The 18,064-nt window shown below is 42.2% G+C and overlaps 2 protein-coding genes across 11 annotated transcripts in view; one reads left to right on the top strand and one right to left on the bottom strand.

Annotated features, from left to right (window-relative positions):
* Positions 1 to 3,535, bottom strand: part of cdk16 (cyclin-dependent kinase 16) — a 31,403-nt gene extending 27,868 nt beyond the window's left edge. For 6 of the 10 annotated variants that reach the window (XM_040152110.1, XM_040152108.1, XM_040152107.1 and 3 more), the window contains exon 1: positions 92 to 145. Coding sequence is in view for 2 of the 10 variants with exons in the window: in XM_040152104.1 (XP_040008038.1) it covers positions 92 to 215 (124 nt within the window). In the remaining 8 variants the exon portion in view is untranslated. Of the gene's footprint in view, positions 1 to 91; positions 287 to 3,396 lie in introns of those variants that run through there. The other 4 variants (XM_040152104.1, XM_040152114.1, XR_005709350.1 and 1 more) reach the window with 3 other exon arrangements.
* Positions 3,536 to 11,061: 7,526 nt separating this feature from the next.
* comta (catechol-O-methyltransferase a) lies at positions 11,062 to 14,734 on the top strand. Its single transcript, XM_040153270.1, has 5 exons — positions 11,062 to 11,223; positions 11,382 to 11,499; positions 11,624 to 11,817; positions 14,258 to 14,389; positions 14,479 to 14,734. Exons 1-5 carry the CDS (start codon positions 11,062 to 11,064, stop codon positions 14,710 to 14,712), a joined length of 840 nt encoding a protein of 279 aa, XP_040009204.1. The 3' UTR covers positions 14,713 to 14,734.
* Positions 14,735 to 18,064: the final 3,330 nt, after the last annotated feature.

Below are 18,064 nucleotides of genomic sequence, written 5' to 3'. Positions count from 1 at the left end.
CTCAACAGCAGATGACTTACCTGCTGATCCTACTGGAAGTGTGTGTGTGTGTGTGTGTGTGTGTGTGTGTGTGTGTGTGTGTGTGTGTTACCTGAGTCACTGTGTGATGTCACTTCCTGGTTGATGGTGTCACTCAGCGTCCTTTCCCCTCCCCCAGCCCCTCCCCTCCCCAGAGTGAGTGACAGCTGCCGTTTGATCTTCCTCATCCTCTCCATGAGGGGGGGCCGGGGGGGGAGAGGGGGGCGTGACACTGAGGGAGGCGGGGCAGCCAGCCTGGAGACCACACCTGGAAAGGTATATACAGAAAATGAAGGCTGGAATACCAAAGTAAAAGTATCAAATAAAGTGTCGTCTATGTAGGAAACTGGAAGGCAGGACAGTACTGAGCACAAAACACCAGAGGGGATTTGGGTGTGGGGGGGGGGGGGGTCTGTATCAATATACAGATTCTAAATATCAATGTTTGTTAGTTGTTAATAAGTTACGTTGACAGAGTTGTTCAATAATGTAAGTTATGAATGCAACTAGAGATCGGTTTCGACCTCGCTGTGACCATCACTACCGTCTAAATAGAATGATGATCCTCCTGTTCTCAATACAAGTTGTAAACAAAGTCATGCCCATGACCCCAGGACCCCCAATCTACCACACTATAAGAATTAAGTCAGCGTCCAGCTCATCCTCTAATCTTGACCGCCTCAGGGTGGTCTGATCAACAAGGATAGTGATGGTCATCCTTCTGTCTCACAGAACAATAGTTAGTTAATTAGCTCATAACTTCACGAGAGATAAATCAGAGCTCTGATACTTACTGTTATTAAACAGGATTTTTTTCGGGGAGTTAGTCCCCTTAATCATCTTAACTAATGTTTCAGAGGGTAGGTCTTTTAAGGTCAAGTGATTGAGATGCAAGCACAACAAATGCAGTTCACTTTTAGTTATACACACATAACTGATATGTTTTGCCCTCACTCTGACTGTCACTAATAGGATCACTCATACAAAAAGGGTCGCTCTCCAATTCTTTTAGCAGAGCTGATAGCCAAAGTTGTTCACAGAGACAGAACTTTCAAGTCAGCATGAGCAACCAGTTCATATGGATTCTTAGTGACAGATTTTAACATGAGGTAAACATCCCAGCTTAGTGCCCACAAGGTGCAGCCTGGACACAAGCGACGGGCTCCTTTCAAAAAGTTAGACAGCAGTGACAGCCAACCCCATGGAAGGCCATTGATCCTCCCATGAAACTCTGAAATGGCAGAGGTAAAACCTTAATTGTTCTGCCTGTTTTCCCTTGGTCCATTTAAGACTGCAGGAAGGAAAGGACAAGCAGCAAAGAACAGAAGTCTCTGAACCTGGGGAGGACTTGTGGAATCAGAGGGATAAGGGGGAGAAGCATATAACAAGCCTGTCTGCCATTCTTTTGACAGAGTGTCCAGGCCCAGACTGCCACAAACTCATGAGAGCTAAACATTCCTTGCAACGAATCTTCTCCTCAGATCCAAAGAGATTAACCTGGGCTACCCCATATCGAGCACATATTTAGGGTTATTACATCCAGGTGTAACCACAACTCCCCCAGGAGAGTCCCTGTCCCAGACCGAATTTCTGTTTCTCAAGCCATGGACACAACACCTGAAAACCAACATTTTCCAGGAGAGTATGCAAGTACTGGCTTCCCAAGTTGGAAATCTGGCCTGGAAAACTACTAGCAATGGGTCTAACACAACTCCTTAACAACTGGCCTACGAAAGTTGGGAGAAACAAGCGACAATCAGACTTTGAACCCTATGCAGGGCTACAGTTACAACCTTCACTCCTGCCTGGGTTCTTCTGTTTACCTGCCCCCTGGAACTGATGCCTCCTTGGGTGGTTTGAGGAAGTGCTCCGTACCGTGGGTACAAAAGTTCTGTTCTTGAAATATATCTGTGCTAGCCATATTTGCCTGTGACATAGGACAAATGAAAACACAGCCTCCCCCACATCACATGTAAGTTTCCCAACACGGGCTATGAAATAAAAATTTAATTAAAAAAAGGAAAGAAATAAGAGCTTTGGAATCCTGATCATCTACACTCATTGATTTTAATAAAGAAGCCAGGAGGATAGCCAAGGTATTACCTATATCAGCCGCACATGCAGCAGCAGTGAAATAGTGTGAGATCAGGCGGTCAGTTTTAGCCTAAACTCTCGGGACTGAATCAGACTGGCAAATCTAGTAGCACTGCGTTGCCACCTGACAGAATAGGATAAGTCTGCAACACAAACCCTACTGACTGTCAAGAAAGTTTTGAGAACAGTAAACCAAGCCCACACAAACAGGTAAACAGTCTAGTGTATAGACATAGTTAAGCAGACCCAATAAGGGACCCTGCCAGCAGCGAACAGGGATATGGGGCACAACACGGACTACAATACAGATCGAAAGTTTCCAACGGCTAGGTATTTACGTAGGCTACATATTTCACTAAGTTTCACTGGTAGATAACCTGATAACCTGAAAAGAAACAGAAATGACCACAAATACTGTTCAGCCCCCGCTAGTAAGCTAACATATTAGTTCCAGACTGCATAAAGCTAAAAAATGAAAACATCGCTATGGTAAACTTAACACTACCACGTAGCAACGCAATGCAACAAAAAACACCACAATTCACACGGATACAAGGTACCTGCTGTACCTGGTCTCTGGGGGGAGAAAGGCAAAGAGGATGAGCCGGAAGATGATTCTGTTTTTATGGTGCAGGACGTTAGTACTACACTTGGTCTGGAGAAATGTTAATATTGTATTTAGTGACGTCAGAGTCTCCACTGATGGAAACATTACAATCAAACAGTGATACTAGACAACTGAAAAACACAGACATTTTATTAGTAGTTTGTATCTCCCAGACAACTAGCATAGTAATATGGTAACACCTGACAGGTGTGTTACATCACTGTCTGATGTTGTGACATCACAGTGTGTCAGTAACGCTCTGCTGAATCAGCTGAACATGAAAAATGAGTGTCCTGTTTCACCCCCAGCTAACGGCTAACGGCTAACAGCTAACAGCTAACAGCTAACAACTGACAACTAACAACAGCCAAAAACGGCTAACAACTATCAGTCAGGGTTTATATTGGCCTGTTGGGTTTCTCTGTGCTTCTGTCTATGTTCAGTGAACTCTCTGTGGTACTGTCTATGTTCTGTGTATTTTTTCTCTACATGTGTTTGTATTAGTATACGAAGAAGGGACGCGTCTATCTGCTGCAGTGAATGTCCTCAGTGTGTTATAAATAGCAGCGGAGGCGGAGTGGGTTAATCTCTGAGGCTGTAGCTCTGTTAACGGCTCCGTCAGTCTAAAATAAAACGGTTTCCCGGTCACACGAGGCTCGCTAGTAACTGTTACTCACCGGGGGGGTTTGTCCCGGTCTTTTCCGGGTTATCTTTGACTCGGTTCAGTCTAACAGAATCTCGGGTCTTTCTGGCTCCCAGTAATCTGCTGCCATGTTGCTACTCTGCTCAGCTCCGGTCCTCCGGTGCGTCCTGACGGAGACACCTACCGCACCGTCACTGACGTCACTGCATTGCGCCCCCGGCACGTGCCCCCCCCCCCTTTATCTATTTGAAATAATTTAAATAAACAAACAACAAACAGAGCAGAATCAACAAGGTACAAGACTAAGATATGAACATGATAAACAATAAATGAAATACAAACCTTTATTTAAATATTAACCTATTAACTTTATTTAAATATTAACCCACTAACCTTTATTACAATATGAAACCATTAACCTTTATTTAAATATGAAGCCATTAACCTTCATGTTTAAAATATGTTGTTGTTTCTCTTATTAAACTTTTTATATTTTTCAGATGAGACAGTAACCATGTATTTAATATGTGGTCAGTTTATTAAAATGACATCTGATATAATAATGTCTTACAGCTCTCAGCTGCTAACAGCCCCACTCCTGAGAGGAGGTTTCAGTCAGCATCCACGGTCATCCTCTTGTAGAGAACCGTGTGATGTCAGCAGCTCTTTGTTTCTAATGTTGCTGTAGAGTTTAAAACAGAACACAGGCCAGTCCTGCAGAGAGACAGACAGAGAGAGACAGGTCCTGCAGAGAGACGGACAGGTCATGTAGAGAGACACACTGGTGCTGCAGAGAGACAGACAGAGAGACGGATCCTGTAGAGAGACAGACAGTCAGAGGATTAAGATGCTGATTGGCTGAAACAGGATTAAAAGCAGCTGCTGATCAGCACTTCAACACTCTGTACTTCAGATTTACTATCAGTTACATCAGAGACAAACAACACAACAGCCAGAACAACAGACATAGAGACAGACAGACAGAATGAATGAATAAAGGAGGGAAAGAGGACTGAGGAAGAAGAAGAAGAGGAGGAGAAGGGAAACTAAAGAGGAAAGAAAGACCATCACAACAACAGCTGGTACTGACACTACAGATACTGCAATACTGTACTACTGATATTGTAACACTACAGCTACTACTCAGTATACGAATTGATGAACTCAAATGATTTGAAGGGGGAATTATAGATAATTGTTGTATATAACTTATGGACTTAATCATCTAGTGAGATAATTCGTGTGTATGATATGTATGATTTTAGGGTCAGTTCTTGCTGGCGAAACGTGAGATATTCAGAGCTCTGATACTTACTGTTATTAAACAGGATTTTTTCGGGGAGTAAGTCCCCTTAATCATCTTAACTAATGTTTCAGAGGGTAGGTCTTTTAAGGTCAAGTGATTGAGATGAAAGCACAACAAACGCAGTTCACTTTTAGTTAAACACACATTTATTACTTACACTACTGTAACAACACGACAACTACAACAAAAACGAACAAAGACATGATTTAAAAACAGAAAAAAATTTAGAAACAGAAAGTTTTTAAATCTTTAAGTGAAACATGTTATTCTCACAAAAATCACATTATGTATTTTTGTAATTTGGACAGCAGATATGGTATTTTAATGATAAATGCACTGACCATATATAGCACTTTTCTACATTAACAGACAAAGCACGGTACAAATTTCCTCTCAGTCACTCATTCATCTATTCATCCATTTGCACTCACACACTGAGGTGCTGCCACCAAAAGCAACCTGGGGTTCAGGGTTTTGCTCAAGGACACTTGGACATATGGAAAGGAGGAGCTGGGGATCGAACCGCCAACCCCGTAGTTAGACCATAACTGTTATACCTGTATGTCTGTCTGTCTGACTATGGAAGTTTTTATTGGACTTTATTATTTGTAATCTACAGAAGACAATTCACAAATGTGTATACCAAAATCCACAAATATTTCACTGTCCACAAACATGTATTCCTTATTTTATGTTGTGTAAAATCATCTCCACAAGAATACGGAGCAATTTGCAAATATTCATAACTTACTCTGTAAACATTTAAGCATTTGTGGATCCATTTGTAGACATGAAACAGGTTTTGCAAATTTGTGGATTGCTTCCGGTCATTTTGGGGATAATGTGACATTTGTGTCTGCCCCCATATTTGTTGGCAGATTTTTGTCCAATTCATGCTGTGGCTGATCTGTAGAAAAAATCCACAAATGTGAGGGGTACACAGAAGACAATCCACAAACGTGTCCCATGATCCACAAATATCTTGCTGTTCACACAGACATATATTTTTTTATTTTTTTGTGTTTAATTCAATTCAATTCAATTTTATTTGTATAGCACAGAATCATAACAGAGGTTATCTCAGGTCAATTTTCATATAGAGCAGGTCCAGATCATTCTCTTTATAGTTGTATTTACAGAGACCCAACATTCCCCCATAAGCAAATACTAGCAACAGTGGCAAGGAAAAACTCCCTTTTAACAGGTAGAAATCTTGAACAGAACATAAAGATTTATAACAACATTTAGACTAATAATAAAACTAATAATTATAATAATAGGATGAATAATAGTACTTATGAAACGAAATATAGTAATAGTAATGATAATCATAATAATTGAATCAATGGGTGTTGAGCAGGATCATGGGTCAGTAGGTGGTTTACAGTCACAGATCAAGACTCTGCAGCTCTAGAGGTAGAAATGCCTGCAGAAAGCGACAGGAGGAGAGAGGAGTGAGATGAGAAAACACAAAACTACAGGAGAGAGAACAAGTCAAGTTAGTAATGAGCATTGATGCCATATGAATGCGTGCAGATGGGGAGGAAGAGGAGGAGAGAGGAGTTCGGTGCATCATGGGAAGTCCCCCTGCAGTCTAGGGCTATAGCAGCATGACTAGGGGATGGTTCAAGACAAGCCTGAGCCAGCCCATAACTGTAAGCTTTATCAAATAGGAAAGTTTTAAGCCTCCTTAAGACTCTTAAACGTGGAGAGGGTGTCTGCCTCCCAGACCTAAACTGGAAGATGGTTCCACAGTAGAGGAGCCCGATAACTGAAGGCTCTACCTCCCATTATACTTTTGGAGACTCTAGGAACCACAAGTGAGCTTTTGTTCTGAGAGCTCAGTGTTCTACTGGGATAATAGGGTACTATGAACTCTTTAAGATATGATGGTGCCTCACCATTAAGGGCTTTGTAGCTGAGAAGGAGGATTTTAAATCTTATTCTGGATTTTATGGGTGAGCCAATGCAGAGAAGCTAACAGGAGAAATATGATCTCTTTTCCTAGTTCCTATCACTGAAATCATATCAACAAAAATACCGAGCAATTTGCAAATGCGCATTACTTACAGTTTGTGACATTTGTGACCCCCCTATTTGTTTGCAGATTTTTGTCCACTTTCTAATGCAGCTAATCTGTAGAAAAACATCCACAAATGTGAGATGCAGTTACTAGCTATACCAGCTGGTTGAAACATTCCTTCACATGAGTTGACGGAACTGCAGTCTGTACTGGTAGAGGGCTAAAACAGGAGTCTGCCCAGAATCCGCATCCGTAGAACATGAGACAACAAAGAGGAGGACAGCAGCCTGGCCTCAACCAGGAAGTGAAGGACAAAGGGAGCATCTTTATTTAACCCAACGGTTGTTATTCAGGATCAGGTACAATCATTGTCATCTACAGTTGAGTGTGCTGTGCTTGCTTACTGCATTACCTACAGTTTGGTAACTTTGTATTAGCTGTGGTAGTTGTGCCCGTGTACTGTGGATGTCAAATTTTATTTGATTTTAGACATGGTCAGTGCTTGTGGTCTTCCAAAACGACAGTATTTGCACCCCACGTGCATTAAACTGTGACCAAGTAAGCCACCTCCTTTGAAACCATGGTCTAGTAACGATGACCACTTCTACTACTACTATTAGTGCTACTGCACATACTAATGCTACCACTAATGCTACTACAACTTTGGTCCTCCATAGCATCTAGCAACACCCTAGAAACCTCCACCACTTTTACACTACTATGCTTCCCTTTCTGCTCGTATTAAGACAAACTATACTGAACTGTTCTTGAGTTTAAATGCAGTGCGGGATACTTGTTTTACATAAGAATCACGACTGTTATACTTCCAATTATGGTATTATGAAAGTATTACTACTATTGCTACTACATTACTTCCAAACTATTACTACTAGTACTATAGCTAAAACCTAAACTACTAACAACTCCTTTAACAACTGTTCGGGCCCAGCAGAATATAAAGATCAGCTGGCAAGACCATGGTTTAGCAAGACACTTGACTTGACTACACCTGACTGCAGTGTATTATGGGTCCCAAGTTTGAAATGCAAAATATAAATGTAAATAATATTAACATTTCTGTTTTTAATATATGTTCAATTTTTTCTTTTACACTACAATCCTACCTTGTAATCTTGGCTACATTGTAAATTAGGGTCTTTCCCTCAATTTTCTCCTGAAAATTAAAGAAGGGACAATGATGTCTGATTGTAGCTGTCTGATTTCTCAAATGTAAAGCTTTTAGTTACATCAAACATGGGTGTGCCAAAAATCTCATTCCATGGTAACATCATAATGCAAAAAGTGCAAAAAGTAATCAAAAATGAAGCCTACTTTTAACTATACTTTGTTGTAACTATTACTTTTGGCTTTTTCAGAGAGGAACTGCAACTTCAGTTTAGAACTTTTTTCAGTATGACCACTGCATTTTATTCTGTATTATAATGTAACCAGAGCCCATTGCCCTTATACTTAAATTTGCAGGACACATACATTGAGGACATTGACTGGAAGGAAAGTGGCCATCCACACGAGCCTGATTTTGGAGTTGTAATGCCACAGATGGACATCTCCCTGAGCAAGCAATAAATGGAAAGGCTCAGGGCAGCAATAAATCCCCTACAATACTCAGAATGTAATGGTGTTTATGTATTTCGAGACAGTGGAAATTGTCCAGTCCCTGGTGTATGACGGACGTGATGTAACACCTTAGGGTTACAGCTGAGAAATGTGAGCATAACTGTGACCCAAATTGGTCATAAGGTGTTGACAACAATAAAACAAAACAAAAAAAAAACTATAAAATTTTTTTTATTTGTGATCGTATCACGCATACATCCACCCGCCTGCCACTTAGACCAGAGTTGACTCATCCTCAACTTTTGACTAATAAAAATAGAATACACTTAAGTGTACTTAAAATGTAAAAGAACACCAATAACTGCATTTAAAGCACATTATTACCTCCTCCAAGGAGGTTATTCTTTCACCTGTGTCTGTTTTTTTGTTGGTTTGTTTGTTTATTTGTCAGAAGGCTTACACAAAAAGTACTTGCACCAAAGTCGGTCACTACATTTTGGGCAGATCCGGTTAAAGGGGCGGAACCAGGAAATTGTTTTAACACTTTCTTCAATTTAATGTATCTGTGAATGCAAACCACCTACTGCCCCCATGATCCTACTCAACACCCACTGCTTCAAATATTATAATTATCATCTATTATTATATTTAGTTTTATTAGTATTATTATTCACCCTATTATTATAATTATCAGTTTTATTATTAGTCTCATTATCGTTACACACCTTTATGTTAAACGTCTATTGTGCTATGCCCCCCCCCTTTTCTGTTTCTCTCTCTCTCTCTCTCTCTCCTCTCTCTCTCTTTCTCTCTCAACCCAGCTGGTCGGGGCAGATGGCCCCCCACCATGAGTCGGGTTCTGTTCAGGGTTTCTACCTGTTAAAAGGGAGTTTTTCCTTACCACTGTCGCCAAGTGCTTGTTCATGGGGGAGTGTTGGGTCCCCGTAAATGTAACTATAAAGAGTCTCGTGTAGACCTGCTCTACATGAAAGGTGCCCTGAGATAACCTCTGTTAGGATTTGGTGCTATATAAATAAAATTGAACTGAATTGAATATCCATAACCAATGTATTATATGTTAATACCAAAGAATGAACAAAAAGTGCATATGTTAATTGAAATGCAGTATTACTGAGTGGCCTTCATATAATACATAACTACTATGCTTTTCATATACTTTTACAAAGCTTTCTTTAACAACTGACAGAAGGGTGTAACATGTATAACATAAATAAATGTATACTTTGTTCATACAACACTGTATCTTACACAATTCTCAAAAGTAGGCTCATATGTATTTAATTATAAATGTAAAACAGATAAGAGTCCAGCTAGCCAGCAGCAGCACAGTGCAGTGTTGATGGTTGCTTGGAGTCCAGTAATGGTAGGAGCTGGGACAGGAGGGATGAGGCCAAGGTGCTGCTGAAAGGTGGAGAGAAAGAAAGGGATGATAGGGTCAGTGCTGTCTCAGAGGGAATCCATAGGTCACATCGTTCCCATAATCATGTAGCAGAAACACACTTTTGACATCATGGCTTACAATGCATTTAACCTTTAAATTATTGTCACTAAGATGATCATTTTGCATTGATCAGGCCAACTGTCCTACTTCTGCCTCAATCACTTATAGAACCAGAACGTTTACTGATAACCTGACAGCAGTAAATGTAGGCTACTGAATTAATTGGTAATTCCAGTTGTAGTGTGAATTGCCAATTATTGTGAAATCATATACATACATTTCCTATATCATATACAAGCCTTATGCTTAATGTCCTTGTGAACTACATTCTCTCACATTTTACCTCATTGCTTCTCCTTGTTGTCTCCTGTTGTACAGACGAGGATACCAGGTAGACTCTTGTTTTAGCCTTCTTCCAGTACAGACTGCAGTTCCATCAGCTCATGTGAAGAAATATCGCCACCCGTTGGTGTAGCTAGTTACTGCACCTAACATTTGTGGATTTTTTTCTACAGATCAGCTGTGGTATGAATTGGACAAAAATCAAATAGCGAGGTCACATATGTCAAGTTGCCTACAAACTGACAAGAAGTTATCCACAAATGTGCCAAATGTGTTTCACGTCTTCGAATGCATCCACAAATCTGTAAATTACATAGTAAGTTATGCGGATTTGCAAATCGCTCTGTATTTTTGTGGATATGATCTTACCTAAATTAATACAAATTTAAAAAATACTGTTTGTGGACAGTGAAGGATTTGTGGATCATGGCATAAATGTTTGTGGATTGTCTTCTGTTAGTCACAAATAGTAAAGTCCAATAAAAACTCCTATATCTGACTGTTAACCTGTCTGGTGTCTATGCCTGTTTATGTCCTGATACACTTCAGTTCTTGTGCTGTTATTTACATACCAAAAATCACTCTACGTTTAAAAGCTGGTGGCAGATGGTCTGTGTGGCTAACTGGATCCCATGGGTGAGTTGTGACAGTAAAAGATGGTTACAAAAGTTTGGGGCTCACAGTGGGATGTGACTTGGTGGTCATAGGTTTGCTGGTTCATGTAAAGGGCTTGAAGGATCCAAGGAGGCATGTCAGTGTCGTGGTTTGGTGACCATGCAGGAGACGAGGGTTTCCTTATCTGGATGCTCAGAGAACACTGGTGTGGAGGGTCTGATGGTGTGAAGGCCATGTTGTTTGCCAGCACTCCTGGGAGTCTTTAAATATACTGCTGGTCCTATGGAGAAGATCCTGGACTAGACCTCCACATGATGGTACTGATAGTGTCTTTCTCTCTGACCTGTCTCTCTCTGCCTGTCTTTCTTTCAGTATGTCTGTGCTCACAGTGTCGGTGGTCATTGTTGGTCTGTATGTTTTGGGTCGTTGTTTGATTCCCCGGTTGGTTCAGTCTAACGCCACTCTGGCTCTGCTATGGTATGACGCCGTGCTGGAGAAGACACTCGACCTCCTGACACGAACAACACGACCTCAGGTGACCTCTGGATGCCGGTCTGTCTGTTCACCTGTCTCTCTCTCTCTGTCTCTTTGACCTGTCTGTCTCGCTCTCTGATCTGTCTCCCTGTGACGTGTCTGTCTCACTCTCTGACCTGTCTCCCTGTGACCTGTCTGTCTCTCTGACATAAAACTCAGCGCCTCCTGCAGGCCGTCAGTATAAATGCAGTCAGAGGAGATCCAGATAGCGTCATCACAGCCATCGATCACTTCTGTAAACACACAGAGTGGGCGATGAACATAGGAGATGAGAAAGGTACATACACACAAATACACACTGATAATACAGACAGTAACATGCAGACAGATGTGTATATGGATCTGTGTAGTCTGTTAATCATGTTAATCAAATATTAATCACATGTCACTCTGTCTGATAGGAGCAATCTTGGACTTGGTGGTCATGGAAACATCTCCATCCACAGTGCTGGAGTTGGGGACTTACTGCGGTTACTCTGCTGTTCGCATCACCAGGCTGTTGCCTCCAGCAACCAGGCTGATTACCGTGGAGATGAACCCTGAGTATGCTCACGTGGCGCGACAGGTCATCCAACACGCAGGTCTGCAAGACAAGGTAAGAGGTCAAAGGTCATCAACACATACATGTTCTCAGAAAAAATTAAACTAAAAAACATAAACTCTGAACATGACCCCGGATCTCACCTACCACCTCTGGGTTCAACCTCCATTATCTGGGGAGGAGTTCCCCTCTGGAGACCTGACCTGCGGTTAGATTTACTTGACCTGGCACATCAATTGAACTTCAGAACTTTAACCATGGATGTGCCCATTCCCATCTAGTCTGAGCCAAAACTGATAACTAAAATCAGCTAAGGAAGACTAACCTCCCCAGCCCAACCCCTTGCCTGTTTATATAAGGTGTTGCTGTTTAGAAGTGCAAAGGACAAACTGTCTGCAGGTCCACAACCATAATTTGCTGTGCTAACATGCTAACTTAGCTGGCTGTCACATGCAGATCTACATGTTACCAACTGTGTGGCCTAAGTTTCTTCTGTGGGCTCAAGAGGTCAACCGGTGGCCCTAACCCTCAGGTAGAACTGGGACAGGGGAGTCCTGAGGGTGACCTGTGTTCCAGGAGTAAAGGAAAGTCTTCCTGTCTTGGTGTCTAACCACTTCCCTAGGAACTCCGTGGACTTCTGGAGCCAGCTTTACATATAGTGTATATGTATATATATATATATATATGTGTATATACAGCTCTGGAAAAAATTAAGAGACCACTGCAAAATTATCAGTTTCTCTGATTTTAATATTTATAGGTATGTGCTTGAGTAAAATGAAAATTTTTGTTTTATTCTATAAACTACTGACAACATTTCTCCCACATAAAAATATTGTCCCTTAGAGCATTTATTTGCAGAAAATGACAAATGGTCAAAATAACAAGATGCAGTGTTTTCAGACCTCAATGCAAAGAAAACAAGTTCATATTCATTTTTAAACAACACAATACTAATGTTTTAACTAAGAGTTCCGAAATCAGTATTTCGTGGAATAACCCTGATTTTCAAACACAGCCTTCATGCGTCTTGGCATGCTCTTCACAAGTCTTTCACATTGCCGTTGGGTAACTCAGCTTTGTTTGATGGCTTATGAACATCCATCTTCCTCTTGATCACATCCCAGAGGTTTTCAATGGGGTTCAGGTCTGGAGACTGGGCTGGCCATGACAGGGTCTTGATCTGGTGGTCCTTCATCCACACCTTGATTGATCTAGCCGTGTGGCATGGATCATTGTCCTACTGGAAAAACCAATCATCAGAGTTGGGGAATATTGTCAGAGCAGAAGGAAGCAAGTTTTTTCCAGGATAACCTTGTACGTGGCTGGATTCATGCGTCCTTCGCAAAGACGCATCTACCCGATTCCAGCCTTGCTGAAGCACCCCCAGATCATCACCGATCCTCCACCAAATTTCACAGTGGGTGCGAGACACTGTGGCTTGTAGGCTTCTCCAGGTCTCCGTCTAACCATTAGATAACCAGGTGTTAGGCAAAGCTGAAAATTGGACTCATCAGAGAAGATGACCTTACTCCAGTCCTTTATGGTCCAATCCTTATAGTCTTTTGCAAACCTCAGCCTGGCTCTTCTTTGCTTCTAGTTTTACATGACTTGAGCCCTGCCCCTAAGAGCCTGTTTTGAACCATTCTCACCATGCACTTCAACCCAGCTGCCATTTGCCATTCTTTTTGTAGGTCATTTGATGTCATCCTACGGTTGCTGAGTGACATTCAAATGAGTTGATGGTCATCCCGGTCAGTGGAAAGTCGTTTTCGCCCTCTGCCGGTCTATAGCTTTGTTATACCCAATGTCTGCTGCTTGACCTTGTTCTTATGAACCACCGTTGAAGAAATTTTAAGGATGGAAGCAACCTGACGCTCACTGTATCCCTCTGACAGTAAAGCCAGAATTGAACCCTTCTTTTCCTCACTCAAAACTTTTCTTTTGGCATGGTCAATAGTTATTTTTTTGATTCCAACTACTTTTGAGGTACTACTAGCACTGTTTTTGCCACCCAGCTGGTCCTACTACAAGAGGATAGTGATGACCACAGCAGTGATTTTTATACCTTTCCTCGTTAAATAAGATTTGGTTCAGGTGATCACCTAATCAGTACCTCATTAAGTAGAATGAGGTGTGCTTGTGTTGGAATTCAACAGACACTGGAATGGAATGGCTGTCAGACATTGTAGAGCTGCTGATTTCAGAAAATTTTGCAGTAGTTTCTTAATTTTTTCCAGAGCTGTATATATATACATATACATACATATATATATTGTATGATATTATATTATATTATATAGATTTTATTATATTAATATATTATAAAGAGTAGGCCTAGATGTGCTCTATATGAAAGGTGCCCTTGATTAACTTTTGTTATGATTTATTGATTTATATATATATATATATATATATATATATATATGGACTGAATCCATGCGCCTAATCTTGTGGTGGGCCACTATACTGATAACTGATGTCACTCTTTCAGGTGTGTGTGCTGGAAGGCCACTCAGCTGACCTCATTCCCAAGATGGCCGACATGTTTGGGATCCAGACGTTTGACTTTGTTTTCCTTGACCATTGGAAGGACCGCTACCTGCCAGACATCAGACTGCTGGAGGTAATCAGCTCTGATCTCTGGTACCTGAACCCACTGTATGCTCTAACCTCTGACCCTTGACCTTTAACCCACACCCACCCCTCCTGCAGGACTGCAGTCTGCTGGCCAGGGGTTCGGTGGTCCTGGCTGATAATGTGGTCTGTCCCGGAGCTCCAGACTACCTGAACTACATCAGATCCAACCTGAATTACAGCAGCAGGTTCTACCAGGCCCACCTAGAGTACACCAGAGTTCTGGATGGACTGGAGAGGTCTGAGTACCTGGGGCACAGACAGAGAGACAAACAGACAGACAAACAGGCAGGGAAAGAGACAGTCAGGTAGACAGGCAGAGAGACAGACAGGTAGACAGGGAGAGATGCAGACAGACAGGAAGAGAGAGAGACAGGCAGACAGGGAGAGATACAGACAGACAGGAAGAAAGACACTAAGACAGACAGACAGGGAGAGAGAAAGGTAGGCAGGGAGAGATACCGATAGACAGACAGACAGAGAGGGAGAGAGACAGGTAGACAGGGAGAGATACAGACAGACAGACTGGTATACAGGAGGACAGGGAGAATTACAGACAGACAGGAAGAGAGAGTCAGACAGGCAGAAAGGAGAGAGACAGACAGGGAGGGAGATAGGTAGACAGAAAGGAACATAGGGAACAAGACAGACAGGGAGAAAGACAGATAGGTAAACTGGTACATAGACATACAGGGAGAGACACAGACAGACAGGGAGAGAGACAGACAGGTAGACAGGCAGACAGAAAGGGAGAGATACAGACAGACCGGAAGAAAGACAGTAAGACAGACAGACAGGGAGAGAGACAGGTAGACAGGGAGCGATACCGACAGACAGACAGACAGGGAGAGAGACAGGTAGACAGGGAGAGATACAGACAGACAGACTGGTATACAGGAGGACAGGGAGAATTAAAGACAGACAGGAAGAGAGAGTCAGACAGGCAGAAAAGGAGAGAGACAGACAGGGAGGCAGATAGGTAGACAGAAAGGAACAGAGCGAACAAGACAGACAGAGAGAGAGACAGGTAGGTAAACTGGTAGATAGACAGGCAGGGAGAGAGACAGACAGACAGGGAGAGAGACAGACAGGCAGGAATACAGGTAGATAGAAAGGGAGAGATACAGACAGAAAGGGAGGAAGACAGACAGGCAGGGAGAGACACAGGCAGAGAGACAGATTGGTAAACAGATAGACAGACGGACAGGGAGCGATAGAGAAAGGTAGAGAGACATTTTGCAAGATGACCTTCAAATAATCTTCAGAAACGACTCCAAAGAAGAAATAAAAATATTAATTACCAAAAACAGCAGAAGAAATATCATCTTTTTAAAAATGTTTTAAATCAAAACAACTAGCTAGCTAGCTGTCAATTGCTAACTACTACCTGCCACTGTTATCAACATTCCAAAAGAAACTGCACAAAGAAACTAACAGAAAACCAAAGGAAAAATTTAAAGGATCCTTGTTGGTAACATTAATATTTCTGGTAAACTTTACATAATTAATTTTTTTTCCAGTGTTTGTAAGCTAGAATATCTGACAAAGTAAGTAGTTAGCCTAGAAAGAAGAAGGAAAAGGAAAAGGAAAAAGAAGAACAATCACCTGATAATCTTCACTAATGCCATCTACATCTAGAAAGATACTCTGTGCAACAACTATGCATATATATCCATATATATCCAGTGAAGGCATTGGCTCAAGAGGTAGATTAAAGATCTGTAAAGATGAACACCTTGACGAGTATGACCCTCTGCTCACCATCACATATTACACCAAAGGAAAGATCATGGTCCAGGGAAATGACGCTAACCTGGATACCTTTGAAGATACATTCCCCTGTTGAAAGCTGAGGTTGACACCAAGAGAATCCATGCCCCAATTTAAAGTGACGATGATGAGCACAAAAAGAGAACCCCACCACTTTGTTGATCTCTGCCTCTCCCACACCTGCCAACTCCATCAACCAGCTTAAGGAGAGTATGGCCTTTAGGGCTGGACTTTGCTGAATTCAAAGAGCTGACCCAGGCCAGGCTGTCTGCTCCCCCAGACAACACTCCGTACCAGCTTAAAGAGGAGTTCTAGTAACTTAAAAGAAACAACCGGGCCCTGGAATCTGACCTCAGAGGAATTTTAGAGGCACTCAAACAGGAGAACGGTGTGTTCTATGCTCAGTTAGTCAAAATGAAAGAGGATGCTGAGAATAGCTTCAAGTCCAACACCAACAGACCTAGTCTCATTAGTCCCCACAAAGACAAATACGGAGACACGGACTCTCCCTGCCAGTGTCCCAAACCCCTGCCCTGTCTCTAGGATCTATCCCACCCTCTGCGCTCTGCACCCAGCACAACAGCACCCTGGCACCTCTTGATACATCCAGGTTCCCCCCACTCAGCCTGCAGATAAAGATCTACAGCTAGTCCTTCTGACTGACTCCAATGGGAAATTCCTAGACATAAACAAGCTTTTTCCTGGTAAGAAACTGCCATCTAAATGCTGCAACACCACAGTCCAGACAATGATTCTGTTGAAAAAGGAGACCCTCGGAAACCCTTAATAGTGATCTACACAGGAATAAGTTACCTGCACAGCCTCCGTGAGTACACTGCTGAGGCAATGAGGAAGATGGCAGAGTAGGCCAGTAGGGAGACACCCTGGCAAAGACCCTTAAAGTCCCAGCCCTGGGAGAGAATCCATCCACCCCTTCCTCTACTAGGAGCTATAAAGACAATTCCAAACCTCCTCCTCCTGATTACCTGCCCAGGATCACCCGCCTTGCTGTAAGGACTGTAAGGAGACAGTCAGACAGTTCAGCCTGGACCTCCCAATCCTCACACCCCCACCACCTCACCACCATGAAGCACAACCAAAGAAAGCTACCTTCACCCTCCTCAAGCGCTACCCACCACCCCTTTTTTCCCAGCAGCTGCACAGACATGCAACAGCACCCACCCCTTGTCCCCCTTCGCACCCAGAGCAGCAGAACTATGCAGGAGCACCTGCCCCTAGCCCCCCCTTCCTACTCACAGCAGCAGAGCTATGCAGCAGTACCTGGCCCTTGTCCCCCTCCCCACCCAAGGGCCATGCAACAGCACCTGTACCATGTCCCCTTCCTCACCTACAGCAGCGGAGCTATGCTTCAGTTGTAGCCCAGCCTACCATCACAGTCCCTCCCCCTGCTACCTCTGAGCTGGAAGACATCAGGGAAATGCTGCACACCCTGTGTGTGTTCAGCTGCTGTTCAGTTAAGATATACATACTCAGAACACTTTCTCACTTTAGTAGCATGGAAACAACATGGAAATGTATTGTTAGTTAGTAAGTAGTAGTAATAATACCAATGGCAATAGTACAGTCATAATTTTTGTGAAAATAATACATGCCTCCATGAAATACATTTCAAATTATTATTCAGTATTATAAATGTATAGACAGTTTGTAGGTGTTTTTAAATTTGTTTCATTATACAGGTTCCTTGTTGATTTTTTTTTCTATGTGTTCATTTCATATAAACTGCTGGAATATTCAGGGTCTTCACCCCTCAACGTTTGTGCTGAAGATTGAAAACCCTGACTTAATGAAATCTATAAAAGAAATTGAAGTAATTGTGTTGACAGAAACATGACGTCAAAAATTATCTGCTCACTCGCTGTCCTCCAGGATA

The sequence above is a fragment of the Xiphias gladius genome, chromosome 18 (genome assembly GCF_016859285.1).
Source record: "Xiphias gladius isolate SHS-SW01 ecotype Sanya breed wild chromosome 18, ASM1685928v1, whole genome shotgun sequence".
Lineage (NCBI taxonomy): Eukaryota > Metazoa > Chordata > Actinopteri > Istiophoriformes > Xiphiidae > Xiphias > Xiphias gladius.
Note: the sequence above shows the minus strand (reverse complement) of the source record. Positions and strands in the feature narration are given on the sequence as shown.

Coding starts and splice junctions, on each gene's coding strand:
- comta (XM_040153270.1), top strand. CDS start 11,062: ATGTCTGTGCTCACAGTGTCGGTGGTCATTGTTGGTCTGTATGTTTTG. Junction 11,224..11,381: donor CACGAACAACACGACCTCAG/GTGACCTCTGGA, acceptor CATAAAACTCAG/CGCCTCCTGCAGGCCGTCAG. Junction 11,500..11,623: donor GAACATAGGAGATGAGAAAG/GTACATACACAC, acceptor TCTGTCTGATAG/GAGCAATCTTGGACTTGGTG.